General features: G+C 43.9%; 1 protein-coding gene across 6 annotated transcripts in view; it reads left to right on the forward strand.

The window, feature by feature from the left end:
• Nucleotides 1-2,964: 2,964 nt before the first annotated feature.
• LOC147879880 (phosphoglucan phosphatase LSF1, chloroplastic) overlaps nucleotides 2,965-19,654 on the forward strand; it is a 204,324-nt gene continuing 187,634 nt past the window's right edge. For 3 of the 6 annotated variants that reach the window (XR_015540634.1, XR_015540635.1, XM_087371539.1), the window contains exons 1-2: nucleotides 2,965-3,026; nucleotides 3,202-4,011. Coding sequence is in view for 4 of the 6 variants with exons in the window: in XM_087371539.1 (XP_087227665.1) it covers nucleotides 3,466-4,011 (546 nt within the window). In the remaining 2 variants the exon portion in view is untranslated. Of the gene's footprint in view, nucleotides 3,051-3,198; nucleotides 4,012-19,654 lie in introns of all 6 variants that reach the window. The other 3 variants (XM_087371540.1, XM_087371542.1, XM_087371541.1) reach the window with 3 other exon arrangements.

Genomic DNA, 19,654 nt, shown 5'->3' on the forward strand with positions numbered 1-19,654 from the left:
ATTGTACATAGATAGGATCTCCTACTTGTTCTTCAATAGCTCAAACTCTATTCTTTATGTCTCCCTTGATATTAAATGTAGGCAATGCCAATAGTATTAATCTTTGAGCCCTCCCCTTGAAAAATGAATTTAAGCATTAGATATTGCTGTCACGGCCCAATTAAAGACATAACGTTTTCAATACAAAGGTCCCCATCTCGAATAATGGTAATGTCCAATAGCAATAAAAATTGATAGTGGCTCATTTACATTATCTGGCCATGTCTATTGGCTCATTTACATTGTCTCACCACATCATTCTGATACTTCCAGATACAACATGATTCAAAGGAGTGTAGCAAAGTCTTGCATGACATTCGGCATGGAAGAGTGTAGGAGAGAGTAGTCCGCCAAAAGGGTGAGAGAGGACCATTTGACGACCATCAGGGGTAAGGTGCTGGCAAGGAGAGTGTTGGGTGATGGGAGAAAATAACAGCCCTTGCTCGTTGTAGGCACTTGTCCCTCGACAACAAGGAAGAAGAGGACTTCAAACCATTGTCGATCGTTAGTACGAGGTGAGGAGGCAAACCAATAGTGAAGCAGTGAGGAGGCGAACCGACATCAACAAATGTTTGTTGTTCTTTCAAATGGAGAAGTAAACCATGGTATTGATGCAAATGCATAGATGTCAAACGTGTGAAATTTGTTATTCTTTTAAACATAGAAGTAGATTGTGGTATTGATGCTAAGGCAGTGATGTCAGACATGTAAAAAGAGTTTGATGATTCTATATGTGACCGTGCTCTTCATTCTTTTTGAGTGAATAGAACCATGGATTGATGGTGGCTAAATGGTTGACTCTGTTAATGATTGAGTTTGTGGGACAAATGGTTATTGTGACGATGGTATGTCAAATTTCAAATTTTCAATGTCAAGGGGGACTACGTGCTGAGATGGCGAGTTTTCGAAAGCAACCATCAATCACCAATGGGGACTGGGTCTAGTTGTTGCAAGTGTGATTATTCACATGCTTTTCTAGTTATAGTCTTTAGCTTAGAGTGCAAGTTTTTGGGTCAAGTAATAAAATAGCTCAGTAGCAATTCTTTCAGGTATAATTTGATTATTAAATCGCTCCATTCAGCTCTCTAGGTTGTTGCAAATACTAATGCTCTTTGCTTTGTTGCGTTCAAAATAAGCCATTGTTGCATTCTCAATTTGACTTCTCTTGTAAGTTTCATCCAATCCTTAGATAGGTGATCAAAATTGGGCATTGCATAGGCTAGTGTTAATTGAAGTAGCATAACTCCAAAGTGCCACGACATGCTCACTAGCCCTACATACTAAAAGGCATGTAGAGCTAAGGCAGGACACACTTGAACATTTTATTGTGGGGACATACTCGAAAGTTTAGAGTAGTATGTATAGGAGTGCTTAAAAGTTAAATTCATTGTGACCTTTTGCTTCAGTGCTAGCATGTTGTAACATAGTTCAGTAGTACTAAATAAATTTAGTTTATGAAAGGGATGATTCTTTGCCACTAGCATTGTTTTTTAATTTAGTCATTATCCTTATAATATTAATTAGATAGACATAATCAATTGTGTGTACTATAGCAAAATAGGGAACATTTTTTTAGGATTAACCTTCCTATATGAAATGAATTGATTGGATTTTTAAATTATGCTTGTAACGATACAAAAAGACCAAGGGGAAGGCCTCAAAAATCGACCTCCAAAAGTGGAGATATTGAGAGTTCTTGAGCTTAATGTGACCATAGGTGAGGGGGGGGATAGAGTCCTCGGTGTGCTTCCTGGCACTGAATGATTCTTGTCCGTTTCATGTATAGTGGGCTTGTGCTCAGTTGAGACCGGGGGGGGATCATTTTATCATCTTCATGTGCACATGGTTTGTCGAATTGTTGCAAGGAGCATCCAAGCTGCAAATAAACTTACCCAAAAATATAGGCTAGGACAAGGTGGGACAATGATGTCTAGGAGTTTGAAGCAAAAAAATCTCCATACTTTTTATGGAATGCTAGGCTACTACATGAAAAACTACACTCAGCAAAGGGGTATGTCAGGGATGATGTTAACAACATCGAGACAACATCAACAGTCATGTATACCACTTTAAACATTTTTGAGAGATCCTTCATGCATGGGAAATACAAAATGGGTTGTAGGCTAGGGGCGAGCTTGGAGAGGTGTTTGCTTAGGATGCTACGAGAGGGGACGTACTAACCGTCTGTATAATGGGTCACACCTTTCCAGATAGAGGCATGGATTATGGACATTCTCACCCTTTGTGGCCAGCAATGGTCCCACCTTCCTCAGTCATTGCCATGAATGTTAGCAATATATTTTTCTCTTTCGATATGCTTCTTGCTCAAGTCCGTATAGATGAACACCCTTTGCCCGCTGCTCCTCGGTATTTAATCTTCGCTCGAGTAGACCACCCAGAGTGATTCGGACAGAGATGTACCCAGCCAAGAGCACGATGATCAGGACCCCAAGGGGAAGGGACACACTGCGGGTACTCCTAGTTCAGGCATAGTGACAGTGATGTCTGGCGCATTTTGTCTACATTCCCTTGACTACTGGAGCCAACATGAGACTATACATCACTCCATGGCTCTTTGTAATATTCAACACTATTTAAGTCATTGTGTCGATTAATAACAGGTAATTTGGGTTCATTTTACGAGTATGTGTATGCGCATAAACAAGTGGTAATTTAGGTTCATTTTATGACTTCATGGTTCATTTTTATGCCATTAATAATTGCTAATTTGGCTCGTGTTATGCTCTTTGATTTTATGCAACCTAAATTTTTCTACACGAAATATTAAAAATATATATTGGGAAGCTGTGATTTTTTTTTCGAGTGCATAAAATCTTCCCTTGCGTGACAGCAGCATGCACCTTCCGACAAGCTTTCATTTCCAAGCCACGTAGCAAAGCTCACAGTGTATGAAATGACTCGCCGCTTGCTCCTGCAGCTTAGCTTTCTCTTGGGTCTTTTGCGCAGCCATTTCCTATTTGTCCATGGTACCTTTGCTGTTACCAGCTCCGGTCGTAAGATATTGTTTGAAGCACGGTTCATCCACCTGCGATTTTTATTAGTCGTCTTCAGATGTTTTTTTCTCATTTGCTCTCACAAGTGGTCTACGAATTTCTTTCCTAGATGATGATTGTCTGGCTCATTTCTGGTTGATATCAGCAGGTGAAATACTTCATCGAAATTTCTCTACCTCAAGCACTTCGCAAAATGGGCCTTCAGCACGCCTTGAGCTTTTTATGTGTGCTCTTGCTTTGGCCATAATAGCGACGACCTTTCCAAGCAGCTGGATTAACGTAATCGCCATTTTGTCTCATCGCTGAAGAGACCCCTACGATTGGTCGATTGGAGCTGGGATTCCCGGCTGTGTAACAGAAGCACTCCTTTGGTGCCTGCCTTCAACTTGAGTCCTTGAAAAAATACAAAAACATGTCTACTCCACCCTGCTTTGGGTCTCATAATACGTCAAGGGGTCTACCGGTGACGCAATTAAGAACATCACAGATCTCGGATAGCACCAAACTTTGTTTTAAATATCATCTTCTAAAATTCCCCTTTGGTTTGTCGTCGGCGGGTCTAAGAAGACGAGACAAGACAATTTATTGCTCCAATCCAATCAGAAGCATCCGTAATCAAGCCCCTCCTTTATGGGCTCTAGGATTTAAAAAGCTGCAGCCTTGTAGTTCATATGAGCAAAGTTGGGGTCCTTCGAGGTCAGATTTCAACCTGAATGGGCAAGAATGCTGGAGCAGGCAATGGCCTTTGGCTACAAATAATGTAGCAAGGAAAGGGTGCGATAATTATGAAGGCGTAGTACGAGCAGCGTACCAAGATGCAGGAGGGGCTGCTGTAGGCGTCAGCAATACGTACAAGATGAATCTAAGCGAGTACGTGGTTACCGTTGACAAACCTCTAGGTATTCGATTCGCTCATACTTTGGATGGAAAGGTGTATGTGGAAGCACTCGCACGACAGGTGATTATTCTATCATTTGAAAATCCAAGGGTAGCAAGAATTTGAACGGTATTCTTCTTGTGTTTGAAAAGGTATATGTGAGTATTGAAGGCTTGCGAAAATTTTGGAATCGTGACAAATTAGCCATTTTTTCAACCAAGTCGTAATAGATTAAAGTAGGCTGGTTGATCTCATAATTTGTGAAGGAGCAGCCTGCATATTTTTTTTCAGGAATTGTTAACGTTTCATTGAAGATAAAGGATGGTTTAGAAAACATAGATGCTCGCTGTTCTACAGATTCAACATAGAATGGCTGGCAGTTCAGGTTCTAATTTTGTTGCGTACAACCATCTTGAGTGATGTGAAGTGTCGTTGATCAAAGTGAGTTTTAACCTCAGTTGCAGTACTTTGACCAACTGAGGCATAGTTTTTAAGGTAAGGAATTCAGAATATTAACCCTGCCTTAGTTGTACAACGCTTGGCCCATTGGTTATAGCATCTGAGGCAGGCAATATTATACATGCAACCAACAAAGTCCCTGGTGGCGAAACCAATCAGGTAGAAGGGGAGTGGTGCCAATATGGACCAGTAGCAACAAGGAAATTCTGGCCTTAGATCTGCAGGAAAGTTCCTGTGCTACCTGGGAATCTCATGACGATAAAATGGCTGTCGGCTTTTGTGGCTGAAGTGTATCATGGCACGGGAGCACTCTGCTTTCGTAGAATGCCAAGCTGCCAGATTAGTAACATCTCCCAAGATGTGTCTTGGGCCTGAAGCTGAGATTGCTGTGTATGGTACAACCGTTCAGTGGAGAGATGTGCATCTATGTACGTGGCACAGACACGGAGAGCGAGAGAGCAGGTCTATGAGACAAAAAATGATGTAATGCTCTAAAGGGAACATTTCTTCCACGCTAACAATGGCAGAATACAAAACGATGGTGGCTAGAATATAGGTGACACAGGGACTTAAATTTCTATTGAAATAAAAAGACCTATCATGTCTCGTGAGTTGTGAGTATGATGATTCTCATGAGAGTATCGTGATAAGTGCGTAAATGACTGTTGCAAATTGACTCATGTTTGTGTCTGTTCAGGGATATAAGTTGCCGTATCTGCAAGAAGTCGGATGAACTCATGAGTTATATGGCACCTCCTCTGGCAGGGAAATGGGTCTAAAGCAGGATGTGGGGAGACTATTTCGGACTTCATGAAACACTGGGAAGGTGTTCTACTTGGGCCCCTAGCTCATGTCATCGGAGCTCTCTATCTTGTTTTTCTGGATGTGTGGGATGTTGCCTGTCTCCTTCCTCAACATGCTTATCAAACGCCATGAATTTGTACTGTGTCAAATCTGAAGAATGACTGTTTCTATGACATCCCTATGTAATAGCTCGTCTTTGACAAGTCACCATAAGGATCGTGGCCACCATAGGTCTGGGTGCTGAAAATATCATGATAGAGAACCTTGAGCTGCTCTAAAGTAGCAAAAATGTTGGCATGGTTCTCCATAACCTCTGACATGCATCTGTGCTCTCTTCCAGGGCCAGATCTATGCCATATATGTGCTGCAGCACACATGCTACTTGTTGTGCTGTCCATCTGACAGTCATAAATATATTCTGCAGCCAACCAGGACATCGGCTTCACCTAAGGAGAAGGTAGAAGGAAGCAGAAGGGTCAGTCTAAGAGTATGGTGCAATAGCACAGCCTGTTGGTTTCAGCATGGAAAAGATGCTAGAAGAGAGAGATGATGAGAAGGAAGAGGAGCAGGAGAAGAGGAAGAGAAGGAGAGAGAGAAGGAAAGGTAGAGTCAGAGTCTCCTATAATACATTGTGGGAGTCTTTCGGGTATCCCCAGTGCAGCCTCATGGCACCAAAATGGCCGTCTACAGATACCAGTTCCTACGTCTGACCGAAGACAGATTCATTCAGACTCTTGGATACCTGTAGATCCATCTCTCGCACGCTGTACAGATAGCTATGTGCCAGCTCCAGACGCCCTTCCATTGACTCCAGATAGAGGCAGGGCCAGAGATAGAGACCACAACTTTGGCCGAGACTTTGAGACTATGCATTCTTAGTCTCTATCGAGCATGCATGTATGTATGTATGAATGCGCCCAAACTTGTATGTTGGAAGACACAACAAATAATGCAGTTTCAATCTCATGAGAGTCACTCACAGTTGACCATAGACACCACGATGGGTATAAACCAGAGTTTAACATCCCTTCAGACCATGGTATGAACTTATACTCTTACACATTCATGTCAAGCCCTCCTACTCTCAACTCTACACTCGAAGGAGTATGTTTCTATGTCGTTAGGCCTCAAGGAGGAAAGTCACCACGCGTTGTTGATCAAGATGGACCAAGAAATTTCTGAGTGGTCCAAATCTGTTCCTGAAGAGACAGTGATGCTGTCCATGGATCTCATAGCACAGAAGGCATCTGAATGCCTCCTCTGTCTCAACTTCCTGCATGTCACCTAGAGTGCAGACCTGTCTCTTGCATGGGGTGCCCTCTGCTCAGTCCTGTCTCAATACAAAGCCAATGAGAGGATACTTGAAACTGCCCTTTTGAGATCCTCAATGCATGTGGGAGATAAATTCAAGTATAGCCAGGGGGATTGATAAAGCCCTCCTTCGAGATCGGCAGGTAGTGATATCTGTAGAACCTGAGTACCAAAAGCAAAGTCAGGTCCTGTACATGTGGAGATGTAGGAGGTCCTCTCTGATGACCTAGTTCACCACTGACTCATGGAAGAGGTCCATTGTTGCAGGAGCATTTATCAGAGAACAACCAATGGCAGGGAATGAAGCTGAAGGTGACTTTTGGAGCAGCTGAAGAGGAAGGGGAACACCAAGTAATGTCAAACTGTTCCTAGTGACAAAACTGGCAGTCCGTTCCTAGTGACAAAACTGGCTTGGACTGAATGGTACAAGGGGGCAGAAAGAGCCTGGCATAGGGTGCCTGATCAAAACGAGAGGTAGGGGCAAAAATAGGTTGTTGGAGCAGCAGATTTTCTGGACAACATGCAAATGAGCTGCTGGAGCAAACTTCTGGGCAACGAGCAGATGAGCTGGAGCAGTAGATTGTGTGGGCAGCATATAGATTAGAATCAGCAATGTGGGGAGAGGCTTGTCCTTCAAGTAGAATCACGAGCTGCCGGAGAAAGGATGGAAAAAGCCTGGCAGGCTGGTGTTTCATATGAGGGAGAGCAGGCAGGCAGATAGCTTGGAGCAAGGAGGCTCAATCCTGGGAGTTGTTGCAGGAGAGAGGGGTTTTGTTTGGGGGGGGGGGCCGGGGAGCTGGGGCGCTGGGGGGAGCAAGAGATGTGAGGTGAGTTGTTGCAGGAGAGAGGAGTTTTGTTTGGGGGGGGAGAGGGGTTTTTTTTTGGGGGGGGGGGGGGGCGGGGAGCTGGGGCGCTGGGGGGAGCAAGAGATGTGAGGTGAAAGTAATTGTTCCACATGCATGCAAAATGTAGGACATGTGATTTAGTGCTTTCCAAGCCCTCCTCATTGCAGGTTGCTTTAGTGCGTCATAGAGGCCTGAGTCTTTAATCATTGATTTCCAAAAATTATATACCTTCATAAGACTAGAATACATCCAATCTTACTTATTACAATTCTTATAAGACAAGCGAAAGAACAAAGTTAATAAGGGAGTTTGTAAGCGACTTTAAACAAAATTATGAGAAGATGAGAAAAAAATAAAAATAAAAAAATCTTTGATTTCCAAAAAAGGCCTTTTACAAATTGTGCCTTTCAGTGCACCTTTAGAGTGAAGTGTTCGCTTTCTCAAACTCTTCGGCATGGCAGCCTTAAGTTCTCCTTTTACTAAAACTAATAATAGGGAAAATTTAAAGTACAATTGAGCTCTGATGCACCACCCAAGCTATGAGCAGCTCCATGTCTCTTCTATGCTCCTAGGTTGAGGGAAGCCTGTTATTGCAAAAATTCCTGGCCAGTTCATCCATTGGGCACTGGCTAAAAATAGCATCTCAAAAGATCAATCATCTGAAACTCAATATTCTTTAAGAGCTTCCTGATGGTGCCTTCCTCCCTTTGAACATGATATTCTGGTGAAGCAATATTCCATTGGCTAAAAATAAGAGAGCATTCCTTGGCCAAATTGGTTTCTTCTTCCAAGGTTGGATCTGGCCACCTTCCTTGGGCACTCCTCAATAATTTCTGCCCAAGCTGTACTGCGGACCAAGCCTTCTTCACTTTGGTGCTGCAAGCTGCATCCATCATGTTGAGAATGACATTCTGGTGAAGCAATATTCCACTGGCTAAAAATAAGAGAGCATTCCTTGGCCAAATTGATTTCTTCTTCCAAGGTTGGATTTGCCACCTTCCTTGGGCACTCGATCATTTCTGCTGAAGCTGTACTGCGAACCAGTCCTCAGTCCTTCTTCACTTTGGTGCTGGTCAAACCCAGTTGGAGCGTGTTGAATAAATTTAGCCTACTGGTGGGGGTCCCCACTGTGGTCCCTCAATCTGTGTCTTTTCTGTGGCAATTAGACACTGAAAAGCAGCTAAAAGAGGTGACACTGAGCCTCCATCACCAGCACCGGGCCTTCTCATCGACATGTTGGACAGACCACACACTAGAACCTCACTCAACAGATAGATTATAGACAGCATATACAAGAGAGAGAATATGAGAGAGAACTCAGATTTTCCTCCACCAAATAGTGGGCAAAACCTAGCTCAGGAGCACAAGATATCCAGCAAGGGGCTGGCTATGATTTGGAACTCTCCTACAAGTTTACTTCTGCTTTGTGCTGCCTCTTGAGGGCTTCAGTGGTTGCTGTCACTGATGAGGAATGAAGGGGGCAAGAGGCCCCTTTTTATAGGTAGCTGGAAGGGCTGCAACCTGGTCGACTTTTCTGGTTGGTCTAGGCTAGCAGGCCGACGTGCTAGTCAGCCCCTTCCTGGCCCAAAGAGCCTCCCCTGGCAGCCTATATAAGGGGCTGAAAGGGGCCTCACTAAGGCTTACTGCCCTGCTTGGTATGGCCTCCCTCCAGGTTGGGTTGCAAGGGCAACGGACGAGTGAGGGTTCCAGCTATTTTTAGTGGTACTAGGCAGGGGCCCAGGGGTTCAGTTTTCAGTCATGCAAGTCAGAGCAGATCTAGCTCTTCCTTGCTGGTTCGTGTTGCGGACGCGCACCTGCTTTCTAGCATAGCCCGGATTCCCGGCGCAGGCCTGAGGCCCTATGGGCGCGTTCTAGTGGTATGGGACGCCAGGAGGTTGTGGACTGGTTGGATGCAGATGTTCATGCCAGCAGCCCAGCCTGTGGCTCGGGGGGATGCTCGGATTCTACGGGTCCTAGACGCATGAGCATCATGGTTGGGTGGTGAGCATGCGTGCACCTCTCTTTGTGGTTCTATGATCGGTGGTTTGTGCTTGTGTGCAGGTCCGGATTTCCAAGAGCAATCGTGGTCCTATCAGTTGGTGTCAGAGCCACTCCTGGATGGCGAATTCTGGAGGTAATTGCGAATTCTGAAGGGATCTTCCAGGTAAGTGCAGATTTCTTTTTTTGCACTGGGTGGCTAGAAATTCAACTTTTTCGTCAGCAGGTAGGGAAGTTGTGATTTCCATGTGAGGGAGGATGAGTTAGGTTGGATTAGTGCCTGATTGGGAGGTAGAATAGCAATTTGATGAAGAGAGAGATGCGAATTTGTAGAAGAAGGGCATGCCAATTTCGTTGGGAGTGTTTGGAAGCTGATTCCTCCTGGTAGGAGATGTATTGATAGGGAGAAGAGCGCCAGGGTGAGGATTTCTTTAACGAAATCCCAAAAGTGCATGGGCATGCTTGCACCTATCCTGAGAGATGAGGGAAATCTCCGTCAGTTTTGATGGAGAAGGCAAAAAAGCAACTTTGCTTTTCTGCCAAGAAAACCCTAAAAGCAAGCCACTAGATTTGGCTGGCCTTGCATTTCAAAAGCTAGGGATTCGGATTAAAGCCCATGAGATTTGCGTTCAAATCCAGGCATCTTTAATTCGTTGGCAGTAGCCCTTGATTCGCAGGTGCTCCAGCCTCTTCTAGTCTTGAATTTTCGCTTAAATAGAACCTCCCTGCCTCCTGCCATCCCATCGCACCATTCTTCCTACACCTCGTTGCTGCTACTTCGCCATCCCATTTGTTGTTGATTGGCCATACATTTCACAGCTGTTGGCGCTACCATTTACTGAGTGGCTGGAGTCTTGGAGTGTGTCAGCTCTATGCTGATTCGTCAACAGAGCTCAGGACTTGGCACAGTCAATCCAGCGTGCTTTCCAAGGTTTGATCCCCGTTTGGTGGTTGCTCAACAGGCCGATTTCACTTTGGGCGCCAGGACAACTCTCTTCATTCGAAACCTTCCAGGTCTTGCTTTTTCTCCTTTTGGGTATTCCTTTATTGGTTTCCCTCTTGGCTGATGCAAGCAACCTCCCTACGGCGGATCAGAATATAACTAATTCAAGTCAACCCTCCCCTATGTCTGAACGAGATATGAAAGCGGACAACTATGATGTTTATGAGGATGTGGCAACAAAGGACTCTTTCAACCAATTCCTCACGGGATTGGATGAAAGGTTTGTGCTCCTAAATTCGAACCATGACCAGTTGTTCCAGCAAATTGTTGCCATGCAATCCTAGCTTCAGACCCTGACCCACATGGATGCGATGGCTTCAGTTCTTGGTCCTAAGATTACCCTAGCGCAATTCTCAGGGGAACATAAGGATGAGGTTGTGGATATCTGGCTGCATAAATGGCAGGTCCACTTCAATTTTCACCCCTACTTGCAGGGCAGGCGCATCCAGTTGGTAGTTGGATATCTAGCCGGGAAGGCTCTACTTTGGTGGAAGGAATTGAGGCCTCAGCCATCCACATGGGCAGAGTTCGAAGAAGCCTTCAGAACTGAGTTTCTAAAAAAGAAAGATGATTATGACATCGTGGCCAAGTTTAAGGCCTTGGATATGACCAAATAGAGCCTCACTTTCAAGACCTATCTCCAGAAATTCCGTGACCTTCAGACCCGTGCTACAAAGATGGATCCTGTGACCCTTTTGGGTTTCTTTGTGGCCGGCTTGCCCGATTCATATAGGTTCCAGGTTAAGAACAATAGGAGCTCAACCCTAATGGAGGCCATACATTTTGTGCGCATTTATGATGATATGATGGCCTTGACCAAGAAGTTGACTACACCCGAGATCGGATTTGTCGTTTTGACTGATCATTAGTCGATCCGATATGTGTGTGAAGGGGATGATTTGAGGGGTAGGAAGGCTCGATGGGCTGAGTTGATGCAGGATTTTGATTTTCAGATTCGGTATAGGAAAGGTTCTTTGAATAGTGTTGCTGATGCCCTAAGTTGGATTAAGATGGTGCATGCTTTGTCATTTACTGAGATATCCTCTGACCTATTTCAATCCTTGAGAGGGTTTTGCACGACTAATAGTCATTTTTGTCATTAGTGTCAGAACGTCCAGGATGGTACCGGTATGATTGACCAGGACTTAGGGATTGTGCCACCTACGGTCAGTGGATGATCCAGAATGGCTTGCTGTTCCGAAATGACAAAATTTGTGTACCAGATGTGTCGAATCTTTGATCTAGGATTCTTTGGGAGTGCCATGATGCATCTAGTGCGGGACATCCTGGAGTACACAGGACTCTGTCTCTTGTGAAACATAGTTTTTGTTGGATACCACTCTTAGTTTGAGTTCCTCTGAACATGCCCAATCTGATGTTCAGACATAAGTTGTGAACCAACTTTTGGAGGATATGCTTCGGGCATATGTTTCCAAGAGGCAGTTATCATGGGAAGACTACTTACCCATGGTTGAATTTGCTTATAACAGTGCAAAGCATTCTAGTACTGGTTTCAGTCCTTTTACCCCTATGTACGGGTTTCAACCTAAATCTCCAGTAATGGTCGGATTCAAGGGAATCAAGAATGAGCTGCGAAAACATTTTTGCAAGACATGCAAGAGATGTTGCAGTTTGCCAAGGAGTCTATCAGAAGTGCCCAAGATAGGGACATATTTTATGCTAATAGACATGGTTCGCCTAGAAAGAAAGAAAGAAAGAAGGATGGTATACTTGCATATTCCCAAGGAATCCAAGATTCTTAGTACTGGACATGTTAGGAGGTTATCACCGCAGATACTGTGGTCCATTCAAGGTTATCCAAAGAATTGGCCAAGTTGCATATGAACTGGATTTGCCTCCTAATGTAAGGATTCATCCAATCTTTCATGTCAGTAGGCTGAAAGAAGTGCTGGGTGTTGAGGATCAGGTAGTTACTCCTTAGGAACTTATAGAGGTTGAAGATTTAACCTTTATGCCCCACGAGCCTGAGAGTATTCTTGGTTTTCGTGAATGTCGAGTTAGAAATAGGACGATCACGGAATACAAGATTAAGTGGAAGGATCATGTCGAGGAGGACTCTACATGGGAGACATTGACTAACCTTCAAAGAGAGTTTTCAGACTTTCTTTTGAACTCACGAGTGAGTTCTTAGAGGAAGGGGAGTATGTCATGTGCATGGATTGTATCTGATGGGTGCTTAGGCGCACAGGACTAGCTTTGATAGCTTGGGGAGGCTAGTGGCTAGGCAAGCGATTCTCAGGTTGGGTGGCAAGGGCAACGGACACAACAGCCCAACGGCAAAGGAGATGTTCAGCCTAGTGTTGGGTAGATAAAGCAGACTGCCCACCAACCATTGATACTTGCTAGCTTCTACCAGATCTGAAGAGTCATGTATGCTCAATTTCCGTCCTACCATCATCGGTGTCACATCATCCTTGCAGTCCTCCATCTCGAACCACTTCAGTATCTCCCGGTAGTATTTCTCCTGCAAGACGAAGATGATGTCTTTGTTCTGGCTGACCTCGATCCCAAGGAAGGAGTAGAGAGATCCCAAATTTGTCATCTTGAACTCCTCCATTAGTAGCTTCTTGACCTGAGAGATCTTCATAGTACGGTCACTGGTAAGGATCAGATCATCAACATATAAGATCAGAACAAGCCTTTTACCCCCCTCTGAAAAGAGATAGAGGTTCGCATCTGATAGGCTTCGATTCAAAGCAATCTTTGAAAAGAATACATTGATGTGCTAGTACCATGCTCTTGGGGCCTGTTTCAGCCTGTACAATGCCTTCTTTAGTCTGCATACCTTTGACGCTGACCCTGGAACCTGAAAACCGGGTGGTTGATCAACATATACCTCCTCCTTTAGGGTTCCGTTCAAGAAATTTTTTCCTGCGCTAGACTCACGATCTACATGCATAGGACGTAACCTACATGCTCTCAAATCTGAGTACCATTGGTGATGCTCTGAGAGTTGCGAATGATGGGATAGAAAAGGTAGAATGCATGAAGATGGGGTGTGACCTCACGAGGTGTCACACCTCATTAACTGTGCCCTTTAGTTGTCCCTAAGACCTTGATTAATCCTTAAACTTAGGTGCCAGAGTTTCAAAGGTTTCTTGACCCCTCTCCCTACACTTTAATTATTCTGAGATAGAGAGTAAAAATGTTATGTTAAGTTATGGGTCATTACGTAGTGGGTGGAAAGGGATTACACAATATGACTTCGATTTTAGAGCTGTTTGAACCAATGTTCTTTTGACTAATCCCATGGATTAACATACTAATTTGAGAAATATTGGTACTCATGTCATGACATTCCCTCTTAACTTTTAGCTATCCTCAGCTAATAACTAAACAGGGTTAAATTCCTATCATAGATAGTGTTTGTGGATGACACCCAGAATAATCAATGGAAGTTTCCTAGAGTTCTAGGGTAACCCTTCTCTCTCTTTCCTTTGCTAGCTTACCACTACCCTTAAGCTTCTAATGCAAACCTTCTTTCATTTTATCTTATTCGTTCCTTTTAATAAAATAATAATCAAACCGAAGGGTAAGAATATTTAGCTTCGTTAGTGTTGTATCATTGTCCTTGTTGTCTTTTTCGTGCACCTCATGGAACTTCTTTGGTCTGCCCAGCAGGCATGTACGGTAGCCCGTGGTGGGGAGCCGACCTTTTAGACACAGAGCGGGCTCGAGTCGAGCGCCTACAGATACTGATGTTTGCTCGGATGATCCGCAGCAAACCATCGGTACCACACCAGATCATTCTAGCAGAGTTCGGCGCCTCAACCCTACAGCTCGATGCGGCTTTTCAGGCTATCACTTATCTACACAGAGTCAGGGATTTCAGCTCCTCCTCCGACGGTCGCCTCCGCCTACCTTGGCTAGCCCTATCCTCCTCTATGGCCTTAATCGTTGATCGGGACCAACGATGCTGGTATAGTCGTCTTTCCAGTTGGTTCACCCGATTGGGCCTTGACTTAGACCGGTTGCCTCCTTTTCAGTACAACCTCGACGCTCCACCATCTCTCCTCTCCCCCACTGACCAGGAGGTCAACCGGCTCATTCGAGCGAATCTGCTCCAGCTCCACACTTGGCGGACATGGTTTCTTCACCCCGAGCTTCCTGTGAAGCTCGACTTCTACCGCCGACACTGCCTCCAGATCTCACAAGAGGGATTCATCACACCTCCGGGTTACACACAGCTTCATCCTACCACATGCGCTCCGGATCTCCCTCGGTCAGTTTAGGGTTTCGTCACACCAATTACGGATCGAGAGCGGACGCGCAGAGGGTATCCCACGAGAGGGCCGCCTTTGCCCACTTTGCGACTTGCAGGAGATCGAGTCGGAGGAGCACTTTGCTTTCAGATGTCCTATCTATTATGCCATTCAAGGCCGGTACCACTGCCTCTTTTGCGACGGATTCGGCCCCCTCCCACGCATGCTGCAGTTCCCGAATCAGCGATGCCTAGCCGCTTTCTTACATGAGATGACTCGCCACCGAGATACCTCTCTCCGAGCACGGCGACACGCGCAGCATACAGCGTGAGGACACCCAACGGCCCATCAGTGATTTCTTCCAGTCACAGGATATCTCTCCTCAGTCTAGCCGACGACGCGGACGTGAGCGAGAGCCAGAGCCACGATAGCAGCGCCAACGGACAGACTCACACATCCGGGTCCATGACATCTCGTCTCTGCTCTCTGCCCGCCCCATCGGGGTTACCGTTGCCCTCATCCACAGGGCCACCCGCCGCCCCCGACGACCGAGCTCGACTAGGCCACGTGACGTTAGAGGCCAATCATCTATCACAGGGTTTTTTCCGGCCTCCCATTTGACGGCCCCTCTATGACTGGTCTCTGACGATCACCACCTGCACATATATATTGTATTTCCCCCCTCTGCCCCATTTTTGGTGCCCCCCCCTTCTTTTTTGTATCATCTGGAGGTAGACACATATTTTTTGTATCAGGACTAGACACACCGTCCTTCATAACCTCTTTTTTGTAGAAACGGTTGGCTGGCCCGTTTTGAGACCGCCACCGTTATGCTTATTGTATAAGTTATCTTTAGTCTCATAGACCTTCACGGTCTCCCGAAGACTTTAATAAACTTTCTTTCTTTCTTTCTTTCTTTCTGTTGCAAAATCAACAATTGGTCTAGCCACAATTGAATTTATTACTACTCTTCTATAATAAACAAATGGTCTAGTCCCAAGTGACCAGCTTAGGACTACTCTTTTATGCTAGCTTACTTGTTGATATCTTTGAGTAATGCATTTAGTAACACATTGCCTTCAGTTTCAGTTTGCCAGGCTGAAACAGATTAACATTTGGGTGGTGAGTCCAATTCTCAATCCCTTACAAAGTATTTTCCCATTGTACTCTCAAAGATACAAGTGGTAACCTCCTTCAAGGATCTAAGTAGATTGGCCAATATAGCATTGTTTGTTGGAACCATGGCCTTTAAATGTGGAAACCCTCAAATACTCTTGGGTACCATGAAACTCTCAATTACTCTGGGTACTTCCCAAAGTACCCTCTTGCTTAATTAAAGTGAGGCACCCCTATGAACAATCTATTTCTCTTGCTAGCTTTTTTTCTTTTTTATCTCTTTTCAAGATCATACTCTCATCGTGAAAGAGGTGAGCTTCATTATTATGCCCATCCATTCTTTTCTGATATGTCATTGCAAAATAATCCAAATGCTAAAATTTAAATGTAGAATTTAAATGTAGAAGCTTCTTTCACTTAAGCACAAGACAATTTTCAATTCTCGAGGTACTCTCCTACACTCGCCTGCCATGAATGTTGCAGGTGTTTTGACCATCCTCTTCCACACGGTAAAAGAATGCCCTCCAATTGCCTCTTGCTAGTGTTTTGTATTTGGTTGTGAAGGTCACACCAAGTTTGTTTGTCACATTGTGCTAGTGGTCGTTAGATGGTGACGATTTGACTTTTTACTGCCAGTCTACACTGAATCTGTAGTCTTTCGATGCATTAAGGTTGAATCAAATGAGCTTAGAGGGTTTTGGTAAGCGTGAGAAGCAACTAAAGGCTGTCAATTTTGTTGCTACTCTCTCTCGACTTTGCGCTTGATCCTCTATGCTCTCTTTTCAGCATTCATTCTAATAGTCACTTCTTAGAAAACCTCTATGTACTTTCGCCTTTGATCTTGTGTCTAGTAGATGTAGCAAGAAGGTAGACAAAGTGATTCACTTATCTCTCCCCCTAAAGAGCTAAATGAGCTACTTTCTGGAAACAGAGTTGCGTTTGTAGCTCTTGAGAAGCAGACACAGTGCAGCGTGCTTTTAATTTGTTTTGAATGATGGTAATCATGATGGGAATTGGTACGCAATGTAAATAGGATTATGATCAGTCCAGTATGCTTCAGTTGTTCCAAAGTAACTGCTTGCTATTTATGGGGGCGTTTGTCCAAATGTGGTCAATTTGAGATGCATAAATTGTTATTGATGTCATGTTCACTAAATTCAATTTATCTTTGTCCAAGAGCTTTGCTAATTGCACTTGCTTTGGTGAGCATGTCAATGTTTAACTCTCCTAGCACAAGTGTGGGGTGATCAAGTGGCTTTTGCTCTAGTATTTGTACTAGGTGCCGTAGGAAGATGCCAAGGGAATATAGATACAGACAAGGGAACATAGATACAGACAAGGGAACATAGATTCAGCCAAGGGAACATAGATACAGACAAGGAAGCAAGGATCACGATTCTTTGACAAACACACAAGGTGAAGGGCACGAAGATATGGATATATGTGGAACTCACTCTGACTCAGCTCAAGCAAAGAGCCACTGAACTTGCTAAAATGAAAGAAGCCAGGAAAGCAGGAAAGTAGGTGGTCTACCGTGAAGAATAGGCATTGATTAGAGAATTTACGTCTATGCCCAAAGTTACTTTGTCTTTAAGCTGATGTAATGAAGGGTACACTATGATAGGACTGCAATATATGTATGTTCTATAATAACTTTGAGTTGCTTCATGTACACTCTAGGAGATGCCTTGTGCACTTCCTCTCTCCTCGGAGATGGAGTAGTTTCTTTTTTGATGTGTACCTTGTCTCATAGGCCCACGAGGCCTTCTAAAGACATTACTGTATGACTATTTCTTTCTTTTCTTTCTCTCTCCGTCTCTCTCGGTCTCATACATACATACATACATACATACATACATACAAACATACATATGTATGTATGTATACACACACACACACACACACACATATATATATAGTTTACTATATCTTTCTTTCTTTCTTTTCTATCTCTCTCTGCCTCTCTCAATCTCATAATACATACATACATACATATATATATATATATATATATATCTGTGTGTGTGTGTACATATGTACATATATACATATATATACACACATATGTATATATGTACATATGTACACACGCACACACACACACACACATATATATATGTGTATATATATGTATATATGTACATATGTGTGTATATACATATATATACACACATCTGTATATATGTACATATGTGTGTATATATATGTATATATGTACATATGTACATATGTACACACTTTTTTTTTTTGTGAAACCAGTAGCTATATTATTAACATGAGATCAATGTACATGACATTAGACTCCAAAAGAGAGCCTAATGGAAGAACTCAAAAACAGTCAGAAAACACTTCAAGGCTAGTAGCATCCAAGTCCCTCGCAGCATAACTATCATATAAAGATTGCTTGAGGGACATTCTGAAGAAAGCATATGCCTGAGGAAACTGTTGTCCCATCCTAGAATGCAATCTCTGTGTCCAAATAGTCCATAGTACCCAAAAACGAGTCCAGTGAAAGAAAAGGAGGAATGGAGACATCTGAGATGAGAAGCATCCAAACATCCTGCAGAGTTTCCCAAATCTGATAAAGGGAAACCGAAGCCGCAGCAAATGAGAAACATGAGTGATCAATAACCGAGAGTGCGGGCAAGACCATAACAAATGGGGAACTGTCTCACGGTGATGAGAGCAACGGGGGCAAGAGGGGGAAGCAATGCGACGTGCTGCCAATTTCACCCCAATGGAAAAAGCTCCCACTATACATCTCCAAAGAAAAGCCTCTGTTTCAATGGCAATTTGGCTTTCCAAATTGTCTTGAGTTGTGATTGCCACCAAGATAAAGGCCTATCCAAATTCCAAAGAGTGTTGGCATGCTTGTCAATCCATTGCGGTGGAAGAAGAAATCTGTAGACCATCGAGGAGGCTAGATTATGCATTGAAAGCGAACAGGTAACAGGGGATAAGGAAGTCAGATTCCAGTCCAGCAATCTGTCCTGTACAAACAGTGGAGGAACAGGAACAAATGGCTGCAACATAGTTGTAAGTATTCTCCAAATGGGCCGATGATGCAGACCCAAGGGGAATGTCTTGCAAGCTTGTGGGAATGAAAGCACATAACCATGTTGATCCACAACATCTCTGACAAATCTTATGCCCAGTTTCATAAGATTATATGCTTTAATAGGTGCCTGTAAAGCGAGAGGCGATTCAAACACCTTGCTCCAATGGATGCTTTCCAAGCGAAAAGAATTACCATGATGGGATGAAGCACCTGTCCATTTAGCATAAGAGAGAATTCTCTTCCAATCATGAATAAAAGTAGTAGAAACAGGACAACCAGGAATTTTCCCCTGAAATGTGGTCATGACTGCTTCCCAGTGATCTGTAATCCAATGCCCATATGCATGGGACGTCATGTTTCCACACATAGCTGCTAACATAATAGCCCATGGCTGTTTTTGCTGAAAAAAATCAGCAATCATAGTGCTCTTTCTTGCCAGCATATGAAACTGAAGATTGAGAATATTCAGTCCCCCATGAGTCTTAGGAAAACAAACAGACTGCATGGGAAGAAGTCGCAATGCCTTTTTGTGAGATTTGCTTTTCCAAAATATCTCCATAGCCTGGGACATATAGGAAGCCAAATGCTTAAAAGACCAGGGAAGAAGAGGCAAATAAAATTGCACGTATGCCATAATGATAGACTGTACTATCCGAAGTCGAACATGTAGAGGCCAAGTGGACAAATGCCAGTATTCCAGCTTCTTGTTGATCTTTTGAAGCACCCATTTGAGCTGTTGTTGAGGGGTAATATTCCAGCCAATGGGATACCCTAGATGCCTCACAAGAGTATGGGAAGGGAGGATGTGGCCTGGCCAGAGAAGTGCATGCCAATTAGCTTCTTTCAATGCTAGAAGATTCGATTTCTGAAAGTTAATATGCAGTCCAGCAGCTATGCCAAAATCATT

The sequence above is a fragment of the Dipteris shenzhenensis genome, chromosome 33 (assembly GCF_047967505.1).
Source record: "Dipteris shenzhenensis isolate YYH24624 ecotype China chromosome 33, Dip_SZ_1.0, whole genome shotgun sequence".
In the NCBI taxonomy this organism is placed as follows: domain Eukaryota; kingdom Viridiplantae; phylum Streptophyta; class Polypodiopsida; order Gleicheniales; family Dipteridaceae; genus Dipteris; species Dipteris shenzhenensis.